The 24,545-nt window shown below is 40.0% G+C and overlaps 1 protein-coding gene across 1 annotated transcript in view; it reads left to right on the top strand.

Moving 5' to 3' along the window:
* The window catches only part of plcb2 (phospholipase C, beta 2), a 62,214-nt gene extending 44,280 nt beyond the window's left edge, over positions 1 to 17,934 (top strand). Inside the window, exons 27-31 of the mRNA XM_060933993.1 lie at positions 6,283 to 6,347; positions 6,923 to 6,979; positions 10,426 to 10,477; positions 13,821 to 13,919; positions 16,055 to 17,934. Coding sequence (XP_060789976.1) covers positions 6,283 to 6,347; positions 6,923 to 6,979; positions 10,426 to 10,477; positions 13,821 to 13,919; positions 16,055 to 16,225 — 444 coding nt within the window. The 3' untranslated portion in view covers positions 16,226 to 17,934. The remainder of the gene's footprint in view (positions 1 to 6,282; positions 6,348 to 6,922; positions 6,980 to 10,425; positions 10,478 to 13,820; positions 13,920 to 16,054) is intronic.
* Positions 17,935 to 24,545: the final 6,611 nt, after the last annotated feature.

The following is a 24,545-nucleotide window of genomic DNA, read 5'->3' as shown; positions in this document are numbered from 1 at the left end:
TGGCCCTGTCAGTGCACAGGCATGGGCTGAACCTGAGCCTAAGTGCTTTATTGTCTGCACCTGTATTTAGGGTGGGGCTATAAAAGGGTTTCTGTCTTTCTCTCAGGGGGGGCTGGAAGCACTTCTTTTCGGTTTTTGTAGGCACTATTTTTGATATTTTCTCTCACACAGGTACTTTGACTCCTTTTTCAATCTGTCCCCCTTTACATTTCTTTAGCTCTCACTTTCTCATTTATTTACCTAACATACTGATGCATTCATTCACCCACTCATGCACGACATCGACCATTATCTTTTTCATACCCCTATTTGATTATTAATACTGGTAGTAATAAATTATTGATTTGAACCATTTTGTGTCTTGTCCCTCATTATGTGATGGTAAACGAGTCTGCCGTTACACTAGTTTGTGGAACTCATTCATACCAAGAGAAAAATGCACATGACTAAAACACACAAAGTTTAATATCAAGAAGAATGTTATGCATTGATACAAAATATACAGTATAACAGTGCTGAAAAATACAAATGAAATTAATTTGATAGATGGAACAATTGGATAACCAGTAGAATATAGCTGATAGCAAGCATACACTGAGAGGTTAAATTTAGGCAAATACATATCCTGAATAGGCGGTGGTGTAGTGGTTAGCATTATCGCCTCACAGCAAGAAGGTCCTGGGTTTGAGCCCAGCGGCCGGTGAGGGCCTTTCTGTGTGGAGTTTGCATGTTCTCCCCATGTCTGTGTGGGTTTCCTCTGGGTGCTCCGGTTTCCTCCACAGTCCAAAGACATGCAGGTTAGGTTAATTGGTGGCTCTAAATTGACCGTAGGTGTGAATGTGAGTATGAATGGTTGTTTGTCTCTGTGTGTCAGCCCTGCGATGACCTGGCGACTTGTCCAGGGTGTACCCCGCCTTTCGCCCGTAGTCAGCTGGGATAGGCTCCAGCTTGCCTGCGACCCTGTAGAACAGGATAAGTGGCTACAGATAATGGATGGATGGACATATCCTGAATACTGGGTTATGACCATACTATATAGTATTATATAGTATATTATAATTACTGAAGTTATTATGATGAAGATACCTTTAAGCAAAAGTGGATTAAATTAATTTCTTGGATTTTTTCCCCTATCATTCCTTGTGGTAGACTCTTTCTAATCCTGTGGTGTGGTTTATAGCAGAAGTGTCAAAGGCATAACTGACAGGCTGTAAATCTGGCAAAGTTTCTACTCGTGATTGGACTGATGTGACTGTTCACTGCTAGTCAGACACTTTTGGTGTAGTCATGACCATGTGTGTAATCACATAGTTCTCTAACACATCTAGATCATCATCCTTGTGCTAGTCCAGTTTGTGAGGATGATTTTCTCAGATACCATGAGGATCTATTAGGCTCCAGGCCAGTACTCTATATCATTAAGCTAAATTACACACTTGGTTATACAACTGTGCAGCATGTGTTATATGTGACAACATGGCAATCACTTGGTAAATCTTTCTTTTTAATTCTGAATACAGCAATGTCCTTTAACTGAATCACATTTAAAGCGCATATTACACAGTGCCTTGAAAAAGTATTCGTACCCCTTGAACTTTTTCACATTTTTCCACCTTACAACCACAAACTTAAAAGTTTTGTATTGAGATTTTATGTGATAGAACAACACAGAGTAGCACATAATTGTGAAGTGAAATGAAAATGATAAATGGTCTTCAAAATTTTAAACAAATAAAAATCTGAAAAATGCGGTGTGCATTAGTATTCAGCCCCCTGTACTCTGATACCTCTAAATACAATCCAGTGCAATCAATTGCCTTCAGAAGTCATCTAATTAGTTAATAGAGTCCTATTGTGTGTAATTTACTCTCAGCATAAATACACTTGTTCTGTGAAGGCCTCACTAGTTTGTTAGAGAACACTGAAGAACAAACAGCATCATGAAGACCAAAGAACTCCCCAGACAGGTCAGGGATAAAGTTCTGGAGAAGTTTAAAGCAGGGTTAAATTATAAAAAAAATATTCCAAGCTCTGAACATCTCAAGAAGCACTGTTCAATCCATCATTCAAAAATGGAAAAAGTATGCCACAACTGCAAACCTACCAAGACATGGCCGTCCACCTAAACTGACAGAGTGAGCAAGGAGAGCACTGGTCAGAGAAGCAACCAAGAGGCCCATGATCACTCTGGAGGAGCTGCAGAAATCCACAGCTCAGGTGGGAGAATCTGTGCACAGGACAACTATAAGTCGTACACTCTACAAATCTGGCCTTTTTGGAAGAATGGCAAGAAGAAAGCCATTGTTGAAAGACAGGCATAAGAAGTCCCGTTTGCAGTTTGCCAGAAGCCATGTAGGGGACACAGCAAACATGTGGAAGAAGGTGCTTTGGTCAGATGAAACCAAAGTTGAACTTTTTGGCCCAAATGCAAAGCGCTGTGTGTGGCGGAAAACTAACACTGCTCATCACCCTGCACACACCATCCCCACTGTGAAACATGGTGGTGGCAGCATCATGCTATGGGGATGCTTTTCTTCAGCAGGGACTGGGAAGCTGGTCAGAGTTGATGGGAAGATGGATGGAGCTAAATGCAGGGCAATCCTGGAAGAAAACCTGTTGGAGGCTGCAAAAGACTTGAGACTGGGAAGGAGATTCACCTTCTAGCAAGACAATGACCCTAAACATACAGCCAGAGCTACAATGGAATGGTTTAGATCAAAGAATATTCATGTGTTAGAATGGCCCAGTCAAAGTCCAGACCTAAATCCCACTGAGCATCTGTGGCAAGACTTGAAAATTGCTGTTCACAGACGCTCTCCATCCAATCTGGCTGAGCTTGAGCTATTTTGCAAAGAAGAATGGGAAAAAATGTCAGTGTCTAGATGTGCAAAGCTGGTAGAGACATACCACAAAAGACTTGCAGCTGTAATTGCAGCAAAAGGTGGCTCTACAAAGTATTGACGCAGGGGGGCTGAATACTAATGCACACCACATTTTTAAGATTTTTATTTGTTTAAAATTTTGAAGACCATTTATCATTTTCGTTTCACTTCACAATTATGTGCTAGTTCGTGGTTGTAAGGTGGAAAAATGTGAAAAAGTTCAAGGGGTATGAATACTTTTTCAAGGCACTGTTTATATATATTATCCACATTCACTGGATATGAGCTATGAGCAATTGTGTGCTCTGATTGGCTACTCTACTATTAGGATATCAGCTCATATACGGTACCATGAGTAGAGAAAGAAATGGTTGAGTGCATCAAGTCAGATATATCACTTTGTTATTAAGTATTTAAAACCAACAGAAATAACAAAAGAATACACCCCCCCTGAATATCTCCTGTTCCACACTCCAGCCCAGTCGATAGCAGTAATGCACCTTTAAGTTGGTTTGCCAACTGCCAAAAAAACCCTAAAGAAGAAGGAGAAAATGGCAGAGCGTGTTGCTGAACCAACCAAGGACGAAATAAAAAGTCTACTTGAAAACAAAACAAAAAAAATACAAAAAAAGCAACAAAATATGAAATGAAAGTATTTGATGGTAAGAACGTATCTTTTTTCATTTTTCAAGAATTATTACAGCATTTTTCACAAATTGCTACTGTCATTTCACTTTTTTTTTTACATTATAAGCAGAAATGATTTTATTGGATGTTTTGTACAAAGCTTTTATTATTGAATTTGCAAAAAATAAAAATGCTCTGTTTCTCAAAATCCAATGAATGTGGATAGACTAAAACAATTATTCCACTCAATCTCATCGGCCATGGCTTATAGCCAACTCGGCGCTACGTGCTTCATTGGTTATCAGCTCATGTACGACTCAATTTCGTGGAATAACTGTTAAATGTAGATTGATTTATAATATATGGTGTAATTTTTGCCTATTACAAAAATGTTAATCTTTTTTCAACATCATAAATGTATTTCATGATGACATTAATACGGAAATATTGCTTGATGGTAGATTGTGTGAAGGCTAAACAAGAATATATATATCTGTAAAAAAATTAAGAGGCCACTGCAAAATTATCAGTTTCTCTGGTTTTACTATTTATAGGTATGTGTTTGCGGAACATGAACATTTTTTAAATTCCATAAATTACTGACATTTCCCCCAAATTCCACATACAAATATTGTCTCTTAGAACATTTAATTGCAGAAAATGACAACTGGTCAAAATTTAAAAAAAAAAGATGAAGTGTTTTCAAAAAAATCAAGAACACATTCAATTTTGAACAACATACTAATGTTTAAACTTAGGATGAGCTCTGAGATCAATATTTGGTGGAAAAACCCTGACATTTAATCACAGTTTTCATGCATCTTGGCATGCTCTCCACAAGTCTCTCACATTGTTCTTGGGTGACTTTATGCCACTCCTGGTGCAAAAATTCGATCAGCTCTGTTTTGATTGATGGCTTGTGACCATCCATCTTCTTCTTGATCACATTCCAGAGGTTTTCAATGGGATTCAGTTCTGGAGATTGGGCTGGCCATGACAGGGTCTTGATCTTGTGGTCCTCCATCCACACCTTGATTGACCTGGCTGTGTGGCATTGTTCTGCTGGAAAACCCAATCCTCAGACTTCGGGAACATTGTACGAGCAGAAGGAAGCAAGTTTTCTTCCAGGATAACCTTGTACATGGCTTGATTCATGTGTCCTTCACAAACAAAAATCTGCCCCATTCCAGTCTTGCTGAAGCACCCGCAGATCATCACTGATCCTCCACCAAATTTCACAATGGGTGTGAGACACTGTGGCTTGTAGGCCTCTACATGTCTCCGTCTAACCATTAGACAACCAGGTGATGGGAAAAGCTGAAAATTGGACTCATCAGAGAAGATGACCTTACTCCAGTCCTCTACGGTCCAGTCCTTATAGTCTTTAGCAAACCTCAGCCTGGCTCTTCTTTGTTTCTCATTAATGAAGGGTTGTTTTCTAACTTTGCATGACTTCAACCCCACCTGGAGGAGCCTGTTTTGAATTGTCTTTGCTGTGCACTTAACTCCATCTGCAATTTGCCATTCATTTTATAGGTCACTTGATGTCATCCTACAGTTGTTGAGTGACATTTGAAGGAGTTGACGATCATCTTGGTCAGTGAAGAGTCATTTTCACCCTCTGCCAGTCTGTAACTTAAACATGTAAACATGTGATTTTATGAAAAATAATTATTTCTTAGGGATTTTTTATTTTTATTTTTTAATTCACTTGAGTTAAAGGTTACATTTTTCTACAATTTTCATTGTGAGATTATGCTTCTACAATAAAAATTGAATTTATTTTAAGGCTTTTAACACATCTTAACCAGGGGTGCCAATAATTGTGGAGGGTGCTGTGTGTGTGTGTGTGTGTGTATGGCTGGCTACATTTTTTCCATTGGTCCATCTCTGTTTCCATCCCTGTGTCTGTCTGAGATGATTCTCATTAGCATGATATCTCAAAAACGAGTGGTTGAATGTTTCTAGGTTTAATACAGAATTATCATTATCATTTTTTTTTGTAATTGGTTTATGTTGGAGTTGGAGTGCAAGAAGGGATGTACTGATTCTGCCTAACCTTTTGATATTTTATTCTATGATAAACAGTAAACTCACACCGTAACTCCTGCATCATCAAATTAAAATACACATATGCTCTGAGCTTTCTCAAAAGTAATCAATAATTGTTGCATCCAAATACTGTGCAGTGTGCCATCATTTTTGCAGAAGTCTTGAATTCAATTCAACTCAAAGGGGACAATCTGGAAAGATGCCACCATGTGGAGGACGTTACTGTTGATGCATCAATATTACCCCAAAGTGGCATTCTAGTTTATTATACCTGTTCTCTCAGTTCACTGGCAGTGCACCATGATCACGTGTCCTCATTAATCCCACCTTAGTGGCGCTCTTTAGAGGGGATGCCTCCTCTAATCAAAGGATCTGCATGGATCAAGGAAGTCAGCAGGACTTCACTTGCACACCAGTACTTCTCCATAAGCACTCATTTAACTCCATATCAACCTGCCAATGGCTGCAAAGTAATTCTTTGTGCTGTATTAGCATATGCTGAACTTCAAAACTGTGTGATATCATCATAGCATCAAGCTATGTACACTCGTTGGCTATAATTTTTATTTCCATTTAAGAAAACGGTAGGGTATTGAGCAATTTCCAATACAAAATTAAAACTCATAATTAATAAATGGCAGAGTGGTAGTGGGCAGATGGGACAGCTTGTGGGTGTCTTGTGGGTGTAAGTGCAACTTCCTGTGTTCTTTCTGTGTTAAAGTGTTTGACCAAGCTGCTGGAGTTGGCTACAGAGAGACACGCCAGTGAACTAAAGGCACTGAACAGGTTTGTGTGTGTGTGTGTGTGTGTGTGTGTGTGTATAAGTGTATACCCTTGACCTTTTACGAGAGAGAAAAACACACAAATGAGTGATGAGTCACCTTGTGTTGCAAGCTATCTAGCTTTCTCATTCTACTAATGGATTGGAGTGCATTTTGTGTGTATGTGTGTGTGTGTGTATGTGTGTGTGTGTGTGTGTCTGTGTGTGTACACGCGCGCACACATACTTATTACCCTTTGTGCTGTATGTGTTTTGATTATGAAGCTATTCTCTGTGATTTTATGTACCCATACAATCCATATTGTTTCTTCAGAATTTTTGTTGTACGTTCTGTTGTGATCAAAAAGGGAATCAGAGTGTCTGAGTGTTGTAATGTGACTATTTTTTTTTTGTTCTGTGGTTTTGTTCTGAGAGAGTAAATGTGTCCATGTACAAGTGTGTGTGTGTGTGTGTGTGTGTGTGTGTGCGCGCGCCGTTGTGTATAAGACTCAGATAAAGTGTGTGTGTGTGTGTGTGGGGGGGGGTTAGATTCCAGTGAACAAAGCTCTGTATCAGTGTCATGCTGTATTCCTCTTTTCAGTGACAGTAAAGAGGGGAAGAAGAAAGAATCAAAGAGCTCAGGTTCTGAGAAAAGCAGGTAAGGTGATGCATTTCTCTCTCTCTCTCTCTCTCTCTCTCTCTCTCTCTCACACACACACACACACACACACACACACACACACACACACACTATCATCTTGGTGTTGAATAGCAACCTGTGTTTAAACTCTGTCAGTATTTGCCATGACTAATATTCAGAATGGTGGCACGGTGGTGTAGTGGTTAGCACTGTTGCCTCACAGCAAGAAGGTTCTAGGTTTGAGCCCAGTGGCCGACAGGGGCCTTTCTGTGTGGAGTTTGCATGTTCTCCCCGTGTCTGCGTGGGTTTCCTCCTCCTGTAGGCTCCAGTTTCCCCCAAAGACATGCAGGTTAGGTTAATTGGTGGCTCTAAATTGACCGTAGGTGTGAATGTGAATGGTTGTTTGTCTCGATGTGTCAGCCCTGCGATGATCTGCCGACTTGTCCAGGGTGTACCCCGCCTCTTGCCCATAGTCAGCTGGGATAGGCTCCAGCTTGCCCGCGACCCTGCACAGGATAAGCGGCTACAGATAATGGATGGATGGATAATATTCAGAGTGTAACATCTCGTCTCGTCTTCTTCCGCTTATCCAGGACCGGGTCGCGGAGGCAGCAGTCTAAGCATAGAAGCCCAAACTTCCCTTTCCCCAGACACCTCGGCCAGCTCCTCGGGAAGAACACCGAGGCGTTCCCAGGCCAGCCGAGAGACATAGTCCCTCCAGCGTGTCCTGGGTCTTCCCCGGGGCCTCCTCCCGGGGGGACATGCCTGGAACACCTCCCCAGGGAGGCGTCCAGGAGGCATCCGAAAAAGATGCCCGAGCCACCTCAGCTGGTTCCTCTCGATGTGGAGGAGCAGCGGCTCTACTCCGAGCTCCTCCCGAGTGACTGTGCTTCTCACCCTATCTCTAAGGGAGCGCCCAGCCACCCTGCGAAGGAAACTCATTTCAGCCGCTTGTATCCGCGATCTTGTTCTTTCTGTCATTACCCAAAGCTCATGACCATAGGATGACCTACGTTCCGACTCTCACCTATGGTCATGAGTGTAACATCATAAATGTATTTTATCAAGCAATAATTAAAACATACAGTCTCCTTAAATATTTCTTTCTCTTGTCTGAATGTCTTAATATCGGCTCATATTTTCTTAAAATAAACAAAGCACTGAGAATTCACTAACAAACAACAAGCTGATACAGTAAAAGTGGCGTGTTGTTTTGCTTAATATTCTTTTACTATGTCTTACTTTTAACAGTTGTTAGTTTTTCAGTTTGGGTTTTAAAATATACTCACTTAATCTAATGTATGCAGAATACTCAAAATGCAGTTCTAAAGCAGCCCAGTCCAGAGTAAATGCAGAAACACAAGCCTGATCAACATGAATGTGGCATGTATGTCAAGACTACACTATATGGCCAAAAGTTTGTGGACACCTTCCCATGACACCCATACAACCTATAACTAAGAGGCCTACCCCAAACACGTTGCAGTATGACAATGCCCCTGTGAACAAAGTGAGCTTCATGAAGACATGGTTTGCCGAGGTTGGAGTGGAAAAACTCGAGTAGTCTGTATGAAGCCCTGACCTCAACCCCAGAAAAGAACTGGAATGCTAACTGCATCCCAGGTCTCCTTACAGGCATCAGCGTCTGACCTCACAAATACCCTCTTACCCTCTTGCCAACAGCCACATTCCAAAATCTAGTGGAAAACCTTCCCTGAAGAGTGAAGGTTATTATAACAGCAAAGGAGGACTAATCCTGGAATGGGATGTTTGAAAAAAGCACCTATAGGTGTGATGGTCTGGTGCCCATAAACTTTAGGTCATAGAGTGTACCGCTAGGTTTTGAAATTCCAAAGAGCCCATTAGACTGTTATTATTTGTGTATTCATGAAGACACAATGCATGTGTTCTGTGGTGGGTTTCCCAAAAGCCTCTTAATATCAAAGAGCATCTTAACTAAGAGAGAGAGAGAGTGTTCATTGTGCTGCTCGCTCTACCATTTAACGATGATCTTTGTGCTGCGATGCGTTTGGGAAACTCAGGCCTGGTTTTTCCAAAAACCAACACAGCAGATAAACAAAAGGGCTCGATAATACTCAGAAACATGAGGTGGACAAATAGTCAGATGATCCTCAAACAGGCAAAACATCCAAATTCTAGAAACAGCCAGATAACAAAGGCTTAGATCATCACAGATGCAATGTCTCTACTGAGACTCTAGAAAGCTCTAGAAAGCTTTGCATACAAATGGAAAGGATTCAAGCATTTTATGGCATATTAAACATGATGAAAAAACCCCCTAACAATAGTTTATTTTTCCATTCTGTTTCTTTTTTTCTTGATACCTGATAATTATCCACTAACTAGAAAGCCATTCGCAACTCAAGGCCAATTTATGCTGACAACCCAGTCCTTGCAGATGGTGTCGCAGATGGCGTCTGCGAAGCCCCCCCCTTCGCAGACGCTCTGCGCGCACCTCCCAAAAATTGTGACCACCGCAGACAGCCTCGCAGACAAGAGGGCTCTGATTGGTCCACTCTACATCCACTGTACATGCACTTCCGCTTCCCTACTTTCCCGGTTTGGTTTATTTTCACGACCGCCATTTTTAAAAACACGAGCGAAGATGGAGCAGCACGAAGAGCGGTTGATCGAGGAAGTGAGGAAGTACGTACATCTATACGACTTCAGTTCTAGTCATTATAAGTAACCGGAGGATAAACACTCCACTAACCACACCCACCAACTACTCCTAGCGATTTCGCAACTTCGCGCCCCCTTGCGTTGTGGCGGTGAATAACATCGTGCACGCCTATTACTCTCCGCTCAACGATAAATTACAACTGTCTGCAAAAAGCTATCTGCGAAAGCCTTATCGCAAGAGCATGCAGAGGCCTTCACACTTCAGGCCAAACTGGCTCTTGACAAAAATACAAACAAACAAATAAAAATAATAATATTCAAAGACGGGGCGGCACGGTGGTGTAGTGGTTAGCACTGTTGCCTCACAGCAAGAAGGTCCGGGTTTGAGCCCTGTGGCCGGCGAGGGCCTTTCTGTGCGGAGTTTGCATGTTCTCCCCGTGTCCGTGTGGGTTTCCTCCGGGTGCTCCGGTTTCCCCCCACAGTCCAAAGACATGCAGGTTAGGTTAACTGGTGACTCTAAATTGACCGTAGGTGTGAATGTGAGTGTGAATGGTTGTCTGTGTCTATGTGTCAGCCCTGTGATGACCTGGCGACTTGTCCAGGGTGTACCCCGCCTTTCGCCCGTAGTCAGCTGGGATAGGCTCCAGCTTGCCTGCGACCCTGTAGAACAGGGTAAAGTGGCTACAGATAATGAGATGAGATGAGAATATTCAAAGACCTGTGCTATCTCCTGCTATCATATCAGTCACTTAAAACTGATTCAAAGTTTTGTTTATATAGTTTGACTGTACATCATGTAACACCCTGCTAATGTGTTATAGCTTGAAGAAGAGCAAGAGTACGGAACAGCTTGACAATAACGATGGTGCACAGGTAATTAATACTGACAGTGATGTGTGAAAGAATGAGAGATTGATGAGGGACAAATGGGAAGAATGAGAGAAAGGTCATCCATACAAGAAAAAGACAGAGAGAAGAGAAAGCATGTGATCAAATGTGTCCAAACCAGTAACCATGGCTACTGTAATGAGCTTGTAGACAAAAAGAGAGATATACTCTTACACACACACACTGAAATCAGGGCACCCTGACCAAAGAGCAGTTTGTTGTGAGCATATGGGATCTGACTAATTCTCTATCACATCCTTGCTCATCAAAATTCATTCAGTGGTTTTGTAGCACCAAATCATTGTGGAAATCTGGATTGTCAGAGCAAAGTTTAAAGAGGACATGCCATGGAACACTTTTCTTATTCTTTTTGTTTGTGCCTTAAGGGCGCACTGGGCCTTTCAAAGTGGACTGTTATCTTCCCAGTCTGTAATGGCCATAGAAAGTAAATAGTCAAGTCAAGTTTATTTTATAGCGCTTTTAACAGTAGACATTGTCACAAAGCAGCTTGACAGAATTTTAGTGACTTTAAACATGAGCTACTTTTATCCCTAGTCTATCCTTAGTCTATCCCCAGTGAACAAGCCTGTGGCAACATTGGCATCTCGTTTTCTGTTAGAACTTGGTAAAGAAAAATATAAATATATTATTTACCAGCTTAAGGTTGGTCCGTATGGTGAAATACCATGACCTCAGCCTTGAATACTGACCTCGGCCCAGAGGGCCTCACTCAGTACTTTCAAGACCTCGGTCACGGTATTTCACCATACGGACCTCCCAGCTGGTAAATAACATATATGTATTAATGCACTCATTCTAATGTGTTACATGACAATGTACGCAGCCACTGACACAAAAATATGCCATTGATCGGATGAATTTTTCCTGTGAAAACTATATACATTAAACATTTACTATTTTTTAAAGAAATCTCTAGTATCAGTGTTTTGTAACAGTAAGAGGTAAATATGTTATTTTTAAAGTTTTCCAAGAATGGAAAGGCTTCAAGACAGAAGGTTTTGCAATTTGCAGTTTCTTTGTGACATGATAAGTTCTATTTTTATGCCCCCACCACTTAATAGTAGAGACATTGTGTTTTTGGGTTTTCTATCTGTGCATCCATCTGTGCATCCCTTTGAGATTCTTGTTAACATGAAATCTCAAGAACGAGTGGTTAAATGTTTATAAGATATATATGGAATTACCATGGTAACCATCAGACGAACTGATTTGTTGTATACTGTATATAATTGTTTCTTTATTTCTGTTGTATCTATTAAGGGGTTTTGAGGCATACACATTAGTAAGAAGAAAGATCATCAAGTTCTGCTTGTTGTCTCATTAACTTAAAACTAAAGTGAAGAAAATAAAGTCTTGTCAGGGATCAGTTGTTTATAGCTGTTATTATTTAAATGATTAAAAGGTATTGTACATGTTCCACAATATTAAATGTGAATATAACTGATTTTTAAAAAGTATGACATGCCGTTCATTATATTTAAAAAAATCACTGTGGTGTAAGAAGAATAAAACACTTCCAAGCATTCTGTTATTAGAAATTAATCAACTTTGGCCTATATCTGATTATTTTCCAAAAATAGCATGTTCTGTCATATTTTATTCTTTGCATAATGTTGGGGCACTACTGAATTTTCAGATAAGTATGCTCCGTAGATACAGTATACAGTGTCTTGCAAAAGTATTCATCCCCCTTGGTGTTTGTCATGTTTTGTTGCATTACAAGCTGGAATTAAAATGGATTTGCGGGGGTGAGCACCATCTGATTTACACAACATGCCTACAACTTTAAAGGTGAAAATTGTTGTTTTATTGTGACACAAACAATAATTAAGATGAAAAAGCAGAAATTTGGAGTGTGCATAGGTATTCACCCCATCAAATTCAATACTTTGCAGAGCCACCTTTTGCTGCAATTACAGCTGCAAGTCTCTTGGGGTATGTCTCTATTACCTTAGCACATCTAGCCACTGGGATTTTTTGCCCATTCCTCAAGGCAAAACTGCTCCAACTCCTTCAAGTTAGATGGGTTGTGTTGGTGTACAGCAATCTTCAAGTTATGACACAGATTCTCAATTGGATTGAGGTCTGTACTTTGATTAGGCCATTCCAAAACATTTAAATGTTTCCCTTTAAACCACTCCAGCGTAGCTTTAGCAGTATATTTAGGGTCATTGTCCTGCTAGAACATGAACCTTCGTCCCAGTCTGAAACCTCTAGCTGACTCAAACAGGTTTTCCTCCAGAATTGCCCTGTATTTAGTGCCATCCATCTTTCCTTCAGTCCTGACCAGCTTTCCAGTCCCTGCAGATGAAAAATATCCCCACAGCATGATGCTGCCACCACCATGCTTCACTGTAGGAATGGTGTTCTCAGGATGTTGGGCTTGCACCATGCATAGCATTTCTCATGATGGCCAAAAAGATCAATTTTAGTCTCATTTGACCAGAGAATCTTCTTCCATGTATTTGGGTAGTTTGCCACATGCTGTCGGGCAAATTCCAAACGTGTTTTCTTCAGCGATGGCTTTTTTTCTGGCCACTCTTCCATAAAGCCCTGCTCTGTGGGGTGTACAGCTTAAAGTGGTCCTATGGACAGATACTCCCATCTCCGCTGTGGATCTTTGCAGCTCCTTCAGTGTTATCTTTGGTGTCTTTGTTGCATCTCTGATTAATGCTCTCCTTGCTCGGTCTGTGAGCTTTGGTGGGCGTCCTTCTCTTGTCAGGTTTGTAGTGGTGCCATGTTCTTTCCATTTTGCTATAATGGATTTAATAATGCTCTGTGGGATATTCAAAGTTTGGGATATTTTTTATAACCCAACCCTGATCTATACTTCTCCACAACTTTGTCTCTGACCTGTTTGGAATGGTCCTTGGTTTTCATGTTGCTTGCTTAGTAGTGTTGCAGAGTCAGGGTCCTTCCAGAACAGGTTGATTTATACAGGCATCATGTGACAGATCATGTGACACAGATTGCACACAGGTGGATCTTAATCAACTAATTATGTGACTTATGAAGTGAATTGGTTGGACCAGCTCTTATTTAGGGGTTTCATACGAAAAGGGGTGAATACTTATGCACACTCCAGATTTCTGTTTTTTCATCTTAATTATTGTTTGTGCACATCTTGTAATGCAACAAAACAGGACAAACACCAAGGGGAATGAATACTTTTGCAAGACATTGTATCTGTAGCTACAAGCATAGATGTTGACAATGTATGTGCATGCATTCATTTACATAAATGTATGTGTGAGAAATATGTGCGCAGCATGAGTCTTGTAAATGTGTCTGTCCCTTCTGTCTTCAGTCTGCATCTAGCGATGGAATTTCATTACAAGAGCAGGAGCAGAAACTTAAGAAGAAACAGGCTGAAACTCTGGCTGACATCAGAAACGTGAACAGTCAGGTAACTTCCATCTCCATCTCCACCATCCTCCTTTAACAGAAAAGTTGGACAGCTGACTGAGAGACAGTAAATTATATGGCGTATAGGTAGAAGTGAATGCATTTAAAAGTTGTTTAATTATCATCATGCAACAGAATACAATTCATATACTGAGGAGATTTTTTTTTTTTTTAAGAACTGCACCAAGCAATAATTTCCCCTGGTTCAAGTTTCTCTTTCCTCATCAGAATATATAAATTTGTTCAAAGAGTAATCATAGTTTTTCATATCACTGCACCACACCTTCATTTTTATCCACTCCATTACATACTGCGCATGTGTTCGGAGTCCACCTACACCATGCTTCCTTTCACTGCCAAATCTGTATAATAAAACAGACAGCACTTTGTCTGTGGATGGTTCTTAGACAGACTGATCAGTGGTGGGTTTCCCAAAAGCCTCTTAATGCTAACAGCATCTTAACTAGGAGAGAGAGTGTTCATTGTGATGCTCGCGCTACCATTTAGCAATGAACTTTGTGCTATGATGCTTTTGAGAAACCCACCCCTGACCTCTCTAGACACGTGCTATATGACATCTTGATATTAACACTGGAAAAAATAACATCAAGTGAAAATAATCTTGAATATAGTCATATTTGTCAAGTGTTTCCTAGTATTATATGGGCACGAGTGTTGTACTGGGAAATACACCACTCATATTTTTCATACGAGCTACATCTGGGACATGGAGAACCAAAACCTTGACACAAATCTCTATATGTCACTTGTAAAGAAATCAATGAATTGTTTCGATAAATTTGGGTACTTTTTGTTTGTGAATGTGTCTATATAATAAAAAGATCTGAGTGATATATTTAAATAATATTGGCTGGCTTTGAGTGGTATATTCCACTTAGCTAGCATGAGTGGTATATTCCATTCAGCTAGCATGATATTGAACTCGTCTTTGACTCGTTCAATATCATATTAGCTGAATGGAATATATCTGATATACCACGGAAAAAAAGCCAGCCAAGATTATTATTATAATACATACACATTCGGTGGAACAATTATAGATTTTACAAATTGTCACCGTCACTTGCTAGTGCAGAAGTTTCACGTGTAATACATATCTTATGGCATTTTCGATTTCGACAGTTTACTGTGGGTGCTGTTAGCGAACAAAGAAATGCTTCTGCGCATGCGCAGCAGAAAACTTTCTCGCTGAATATTCGCATCAGCTCCAACATGACATCATGTTGTCTTGACAACCATGCAATATCGTAAACCATATTCAACGTTCAGTTGGGTAGAGTGACGTAATACATGTAGGATAAGCGATATACTAACAATATCGCATGCTATCAACCTGAATGAATGAAACCTGCTAGAAGGGAATAGAACACATTTTTATTCCATCGAAAAAGTGTCCTGTATGTATAATAATTCCCAATATTTCACTCCGATGATGTCACTCCCAGTGTTTTCCCGCTGACTAGACACACGTTGTCAAAATGTGAACTGGTTCAAAATTAAAATTTTTTTGATTAACTTGGAAATGTTTATGGATGTTTCCATATAATATAAAGAACATTACAGAGTGGCGCAAAGATATGAAGTTTATCTTCTCATGCTGAAAAATATATCACTCGTTCACTTCACCCACTCATGAAATATACGTTCACCACTCGAAGATAATCTTTGTGCAACCATGTAATATCCTCTATTTATAAGATTACAGTAAACCAAATATATGATTATTAAAGCTATTACCAATTTTTAAAAACTAATTTCAAGCATGGAAGAGTCTTGTTATTTTGGTAAAAAAAAATATTTTTTTCTAATTTTCTGCATTTATTTCTAGAAAAAGCAAAAAGAACAAGAAAATTTAAAGATTGAAAAGTGTGATAACTTAAAGAAGGCTGAATATTATTATGTGCATATTTATAATAATCACAAAATAAGAAATATTAGATCAATTTGCCCATATTCAAGATATATTCGCTTGCTAAGATATGATTTTTGCAGTGAAGAAGGCTCTGACTCAAGACCTGAATATGCAGTTTATATATGCATTATGAAAGTGTAATCAAGCCAAACACCAATGAACAACCTTTAACCTCTTATCTTTTCAATTCTGCACACCTTCAGATGAACCAGCAGGCTGTATCAGAGCATGGTAAGAAGATGTGGTCTCTACCAGGCGATCTTAAGGAAGCAGTAAATTCCTGTGTGGGCGCTCACTTTCCTGAGCATGTGGATAAGGTTGAAGACACCAAGTCAGACCAAAGTAGCCAATACGGCCAAGTTTACAGAGGCTAATGTCCAGTCAGCTGCTTTTCCTTAGCTCTCCTTATCATTTCTGCAAGCGTATTTGGAAAATTTTGGAAAATCATTCTGCAGGAACTTGATGTGTTTGATCCTCATGTTTCAGTCCATATGTTGATACAATTTTTGAGTGAAATGAGTGCAATGTTCCAGAATTTCTCCCAAGACATTTATAGTAAAGCCATTAGCACCATGCTTTAAAGATTTCTCAGGATGAGGGTGAATGTTGATTCTGTAAAAGCGACGATCACCTGCAGCGCTATGCTGTTACAGAAATGTGTTAGTTGTGTTTTTAGGGCGTATTGAATAGTTATTACAAAGGACATTGATCTATGGTCTTCATTTAGCACTTTTTAGCCAGTTATTTACGCAGGCATTTTGGTATGTGTACATTTGGAACACATATACAGACAAATGTCTATGGACTTCCTATTCATATAGTACATATCAGGGCTTTGAACCGGTTCAAGGAACGAAAACGAAAACCGGGAACTTTTTCTATTTCACATGGAACAGAAACGAAACCAGAAACTTTATTATTTTTTATGTTCCGGAACAGAAATGCTTATTAAAAATAATGGTAACCGGTTAATACCGGTTTTTATTTCGTTCCTCAAAGTTTCCGTAGCCTACAAATAAAAAAGTCATTCTTCTCCTGTGCAAGTTTCTATGACCCGCTGGGGTTCACTTCCTGTGTGACGTTCGCTGACTGAATGGAGAGAGCGGGAGGGTGGACTACTATCACGTCTCCACATCTTAAATCTCATCTCATTATCTCTAGCCGCTTTATCCTTCTACAGGGTCGCAGGCAAGCTGGAGCCTATCCCAGCTGACTACAGGCGAAAGGCAGGGTACACCCTGGACAAGTCACCAGGTCATCACAGGGCTGACACATAGACACAGACAACCATTCACACTCACATTCACACTTACGGTCAATTTAGAGTCACCAGTTAACCTAACCTGCATGTCTTTGGACTGTGGGGGAAACTGGAGCACCCGGAGGAAACCCACGCGGACACGGGGAGAACATGCAAACTCCGCACAGAAAGGCCCTCGCCGGCCACGGGGCTCGAACCCAGGACCTTCTTACTGTGAGGCGACAGCGCTAACCACTACACCACCGTGCCGCCCGCCACATCTTAAATAAGAGGAAAATATTGCAGTCTGTCGTTATTCGAAAACGTCAATTTCAAACATGATATCAATATATTTGTCCACGTTAATGAGAGGCTCGCGAACATTAAATGACGTTAACCTCTATTAGCCTATCAATGCAAGGCCTGACTAGCCTTTGGTAACACACTAAACGAATTATCTTTCATTTTTGGCACTTTTTCTGTTTGTGTAGATGGGAAGACATACTGAGAATCCAAATCGCCAACATCTGAAATAATAATTGTTTTGAATTATTTTTTGTCTTATTTAATGAAGGTTGTAATAGAATTAGCCTACATTTGGCTTAAGCCGGATGAGACAGAGACATAATTTTATAGCCATTTGTTAAACAGCTGACAGGGAACGTAATTAACCGTTCCGGGAACTAAATTTTTTTGTTCTAACCGGTTCGGGAACGTCTATTTAATGGTGGAACCCAAAACCGGAAACGTTAAAATTCTGTTTCTGTTTGGAACGAACCAATAGGAAAAAAATTCTGGTTCAAAGCCCTGGTACATATAGAATATAATTAAATGTTACTTATTAAGGAGCTAAAAGTGTCATCTCACTAATAGTACAAATACACTTTAAAGAACGCTTAGACTGAAATAATAGTGTATTCCCTTCATGTAATAATATTTCTATTTGATCTTATCTAAAAGGTAATAAATGTTTACAACTAGGTAACTGTGTGTCATTTATTTTAATATGATAATATGGCAGAGATGCGATGAAATATGAGACATTATGAAAGTTATTAATGTTATGAGAGATTCTGGAAAAGGCTAAATGCAATCTGATGATAGAAAACACAGTTGCAGTTTCTCATTAAACCTTTACACATTTCAGTCAACAAATGGCACCAACCCACATGAGTAATAGGCACTGAGGGGAAAAGTCGCTGTTTCTGCATTACATTTACTGAGTGCAGTCGCTCTGTTTGTTCATCACAGTTTAGTCTGAACGTGTTTTTTGAAAACACTCCACACCTACACATGCATCTCTCTGTCTCTGTCGTTCAACCACACGATTATTGAGCCGTTTTAATGAAACAATGTCCTACATAATATATACATGGGTGGATCTATTAATATAAGGCTGAGCAGGTTTCAGTAAAAAGATTGTCAGGCAAGATGTTAATTATTGAACAGATTGCTTGAACATGCTGGTCTACTGTAAGTATTAAAATTTATGGGCTAAAAAAAAAACTATCTATCTATCTATCGCAGCAGGAGGTAATCATGCTAAATATACAGTGCTGTGCAAAAGTCTTAGGCACCTTGTTTTTTTTCATACAAACTTTGTTATAGATTTCTATTTTATGACTGCGACATTATCGAGTCAGTACAAAAACATTTTAGAGTTCCAAACTCTGTGGCTGGTTCTGCAAGGTGCTCAGTAAAACCTACAGCTCATTTCCTTATAAAACTCCACTCATTGTACCTGAGACTGCTATTTTTTTTTAAAGCAAAGGGTCGTCTCACACCAAATTTTGACTTTGTTTCATTTATTATGGCTTACTGCTGTTTATAGTATTTTTTAAAATATTGAAACATTTCATTATGTTTAAGCCATTTTTGGTCTACATCATTTCTTTACATGTGCCTAAGACTTTTGCACAGTACTGTATGTATGAAATATAATAACAAATGTCAGCTGGGTGAAGTATTCTGTCAGGGATGGGTTGGAGTCAGATGTATGTGCAGAAGAGTTTTATTAATAAAAATCACAACAAGCAAACAATCCAGAATGTCAGGCAAAACTGGAAACGGGAAAACAGGCGAGGCACAAACAGACTATCATAGACTAGGCAGGAATCAAACACGAGAAATAGGAAATCAGGGATCAGAAAACCAGGAGAACAATCAAGGAGCAAGGCTCGGTAAAGTGTCAGCAATGCAACTCAATACTTCGCAAAGTAAATGTGCTTTCACAGTCTTTATATAGGCGTGCTGATTGCACCTTAATCCTGTGCAGGTGTGAGTCATTTACGACGTGCATGTGAGAGTTCGCTTGGCACGCGCGCTGTCTGGAGCGCGCCCGAGAGTCTGTCTGATGCACGCACCAAGGTGCACAGGTGTGACAACAAATATCAACGTGATTCCCATAATTAACTGCTACAAGTGATCAGGGAATGTTTGTATAGTATGTATGTTTGTGTTTGAAATCTTAACATTTTTATACATACATGTTATATGTAACACTTAACATTAAGATTCAGTCAACAAACATTATTCATTGCATTAGTTAACATTAACAAACCATGTTTGCTGAAGCATTAATAAACCAAATAACATTTACATTACAGGCATTTAGCAGAGGCTCTTATCCAGAGCGATGTACAACATACCCAGAGCAGCCTGGGGAGCAGTTCAGGGTTAGGTGCCTTGCTCAAGGGCACTTAAGACATTCCTGCTGGGCTAGGGAATCAAACAGGTGACCTTTTGGTCCCAAAGCTGCTTCTCTAACCATTAGACCATGGCTTCCCCAATAATAATTAAGTAAATAATAATTATTTATTTAAGTATTAGCAAAATATACCATTCATTATCCGTAACTGCTTATCCTGTGCAGGATCACAGGCAAGCTGGAACCTATCCCAGCTGACTATAGGCGAGAGGCGGGGTACACCCTGGACAAGTCGCCAGATCATCGCAGAGCTGACACATAGGCTACATCCACACGACAACAGCAACGAGATGTTATTTAAAAAAAATATCGCGTCCAAATGGGCAACAATCAGTAAAATATCGGGTCCATATGGCAACGCAACGCTTGCTGAAAACGATGCAATACACATGCCACACCTCTAGGGGCGCTGCAAGACGGTCCCTTCGGAGACACCAGAACAATAGAAGAAGTAAGGACGCATGCGCATAATGCGCGAGACTTCATATTAGCCACAAAGTCAGGAAAATCTGTTTGTAAAATTACATTATAATGACCAAATACAATGAAAAGTATTTTTCCAGTCTCACCTGTGAAAGGTAATCCCATGTGATCTCGTTTAGACAGAAAACCTGTTGGTACAGTTAAAGGCAGCGCATGAATCTTTATTCTCTGCTTTGACCTCTCCAATATGGCGGCGAGGATGACGTATGATTCTACGCGGAAGGCGGCGTCTTTAATGGTCCAGAATAAATTGAATACTACACGTTGATGGATTAATTTGTTTCTCACCTGTGAAAGGTAATCCCATGTGATCTCGTTTGGACGGTAAACCTGTTGGTACAGTTAAACGCAGCACATGAATCTTTATTCTCCGCTTTGACCTCTGCAATATGGCGGCAAGGATGACGTATGATTCTACGCGGAAGGCGGTGTCTTTAATGGTCCGGAATAAATTGGATTAATTTGCTCCTCTACGCCCTTTTTGAGGAATGTATTGTCGGACTTAAATCAACATCTGAAGAGGTGAGATCGCTCCTTTTTTTCCCTATTTTTGCTGGCGGGATTGCACCATTACACAATAAGTATTCACAGTGAAAATATTTTGTAAGCGCGTTTCATGAACCAAGTTATAGGATTTGTTGACAACTCGCATCGCAGTGAGATCATTGGCACTACTGGTGTTAAGAATCAGACCATTTCATAAATGAATATTTTGCTGTAGAGCTGCAGTGTTTGTACAATTGCATGTTTTTGCTTCACTATTACTGTCACTATTCTGCTTCTTGCATTACTACTGTGAACTAACACTGAACATAATAATAATAATAATATCCAAGCTCGTGTTTCACTCTCACTAGTGCTCTGTAAGGCTTTTTCCTGGTGATATTCGTTACACTTCTACCCGGCGTGAAGCACTCACAGTCATGTGGTTGTGACGTCATCGTAAACAAATCCATTCTACTCATCCAGACGACTTCACAACGGCAACGTTGCCAGATCTTTCCACTCTGGAACCCGTTCGAAAGATTGCGTTTTGGGCACCCAAAACGCCGGTGCCATGTGGACGCCAGGCCTAAACGATAAGCAATTGTATCGGAGTCACCTGAATCCGTTGCCGTGTGGACAGGGCCATAGAGACAAACAACCATTCACACTCACATTCACACCTACGGTCAATTTAGAGCCACCAATTAACCTAACCTGCATGTCTTTGGACTGTGGGGGAAACCAGAGCACCCGGAGGAAACCCACACAGACACGGGGAGAACATGAAAACTCTACACAGAAAGGCCCCTGTCAGCCACTGGGCTCGAACCCAGAACCTTCTTGCTGTGAGGCGATAGTGCTAACCACTACACCACCCCAAAATATACCTGTTTTGATGAATGTTTCTTCAATCCATGACTAAATATACATAAGTCCACATAAATCACATAAAATAAAAAGGTTAAACTAGAAAATGGGCAGCACGGCGGTGCGGTAGCATTTCTGCTTCACTGTTGAACTCAGTCCTGAGCTCAGGTTACTGTCTGTGTGGAGTTTCATATGTTCTCCTTGTGTTCTTGTGGGTTTCCTTCAAATTCTCTGGTTTCCTCCCACCAGCCAATAAAACATACAAGTAGGTGGATTGGTTGTGCTAAATTGTCTGTGGGTATAAATGTGTATAACTATGCGTGTAAATGGCAATGGACTGGCATACCATCCAGGGAGAAGTATCCCGCCTTAATTCTCCTGCCTTGAAGGGTTAGCTCTGCCTTAACCAGGAGAAAGCAGTTACTGAAGATGAATGAATGAATGAAATAGCAAGATGTTCCTAAATGCTGATAACACTGATGGTTGGTTTCCAGGTGTAAATACTGAAACTTTCTTCAGCATAATTTCTGAACTATTATTCAGGTAGGTGTTCATGTTGATCATTGTGGGCTTGATTTTACTCATTGATGGTATGACCATTGTTAAATACAGGTTGACTATTTGTTTAAGGGTGGCATGGTGGTGCAGTGGTCAGAACTGTCACCTCCCAGTAAGTAGGTTCTGGGTTTAAACCTGCTGGTCAACTGGGGCCTTCCTAGTGGAGTTTGCATGTTCTCCGCATGCCTGTGTGGGTTTCTTCCCACAGTCCAAAGACATGCAGATTAGGTCAACTGGCTACTCTAAATTGCCCATAGGTATGAATGTGAGTGGCTGTCCATTTCTCTCTGTTAGCCCTGCGATAGATTGGCAACTTGTCCAGGGTTGCCAATCTATTGCAGGGCTAACAGAAAGAAATACCCCACCTCTCGCCCAGTGTCACCTGGAACTAGCTCTAGCTCACTCGTGACCCTCAGTAGGGTAAGAGGTACAGAAAATAGATGGAGGGATGAATTATTTGGTTTATTATTGAAAAAAATCAATTAATAAAAATGTTAGTTTGTTAATAGCTTTGTTAATGTCACTTATGATGTATTGATAATGCTGAAATACATGGCTTATTAATCATGTTAAGTAATAAAGTTTAAAAAAAATTAAGCCACGTCAGTTATGGAAACCTTAAAATAAAACATGACCATATTGTATATAATCTCAGTTGTGCATACTTTGTAATATAGAATATGCAGCACCATGTCTTAACATAAAAATAAATCTGAATGTACATATAATCTGATCTCTTATGATATGTAAGCATCTCTTTTTACTTCATGCCTCTTAAAAAAACACACACACAAAATGCAGTTAGCCTATGTCTAGACAGAAGCAGCTTTTATTAATGAGAAACAGCCTGGCTTTTGTTTTGAGGCTTCAGAAATATGTGGCATGTGGCTGTGCTGCTGGTCTCTGTCACGTGGCCTGCAACCATGCAGTTTGAATGCAATTTTCTCCTCCTGTTTTGAAAGGAAGAGTGGAAGAGAGCTGTACTCCCAGCCTTATTGAACACACAAATGCACTCTGCGACACTGTTGTGTGAAGCAATTTATTCAAACTGACAGATTCAGCTCCAATTTTCTTTAATTACACTTTTATGATTTCAAAATACTAAAATGGTTCACTCTCTTTAAATAGCCCAGGCGAGTGAAGAGCTTTGACATATACCGTACATAGTTCTGAATGTCTGAAGTGAATATCTGAAGTTCGTCTATGACTAACAAATACATTTAAAAAAAAAAGATCAATATCAACCTTCACTCTTCAGGGAAGGTTTTCCACTACATGTTGGAGTGTGACTGCGGGGATTTGTGCTCATTCAGCCATAAGACCATTAGTGAGGTCATGTTGGGTGAGAAGATCTTGGGTGTTGTCAGTGTTCCAGTTCATCCCACTAATAGTCAGTATTTTGCTACTTAAAAAAACTTCATAAATCTTGATTTTACCCGAATAACAGTGTACAGAAAATTGGTGGAAACAATAGAACCAAAGGTTATTTACTACATTTGCTAATAGTTAAATCCAGATTATTTTCAATATTAGGAGTACATTAAAAATGGATCAAAAAATAAATCTTTTAATTTAAAAAATTAATATAAAAAATATCATCTCATTATTGGACAAGCTGAATTTGAGGTTAACTTTGATGATGGCTTAAAACAGGCAAAATCACTGAGCCAAGCCTTTTAAGCCTAGAATAAACAATAAAGGACTCACTGAAGAATCTTCTTTATGTGGTATGTGTTTATGTAGCGCTATAGTACAGGTTTGCTATATTCATTATAAATATGCCAACAAATAACCAAGATATTCAGACAATGGGAACAAGTGTTTTATTTTTATTTTCGAATAAAATGTTGGTTAAAGATTAAGGTGATTAATTTCTATTTCAACTTTGAGAACTTCGACTTTGCCCACTTGATGTAGAATTTGATATTTTAAAAAATAATAAAAATATTGCTCCATTGTTTCCCTTTCTTCTTTTCACCTCTTATGTGTTAAACCTCTTGTACATCCATCCATCCATCCATCCATCCATCCATTATCTGTAGCCGCTTTATCCTGTTCTACAGGGTCGCAGGCAAGCTGGAGCCTATCCCAGCTGACTATGGGCAAGAGGCGGGTTACACCCTGGACAAGTTGCCAGGTCATCACAGGGCTGACACAAAGACAAACAACCATTCACACTCACATTCACACCTACGGTCAATTTAAAGCCATCAATTAGCCTAACCTGCATGTCTTTGGACTGTGGGGGAAACCGGAGCACCCGGAGGAAACTCACACAGACACGGGGAGAGCATGCAAACTCCACACAGAAAGGCCCTCGCTGGCTGCTGGGCTCAAATCCAGGACACCTCTT

This window comes from Neoarius graeffei, chromosome 11 (genome assembly GCF_027579695.1).
Source record: "Neoarius graeffei isolate fNeoGra1 chromosome 11, fNeoGra1.pri, whole genome shotgun sequence".
In the NCBI taxonomy this organism is placed as follows: domain Eukaryota; kingdom Metazoa; phylum Chordata; class Actinopteri; order Siluriformes; family Ariidae; genus Neoarius; species Neoarius graeffei.
Note: the sequence above shows the minus strand (reverse complement) of the source record. Positions and strands in the feature narration are given on the sequence as shown.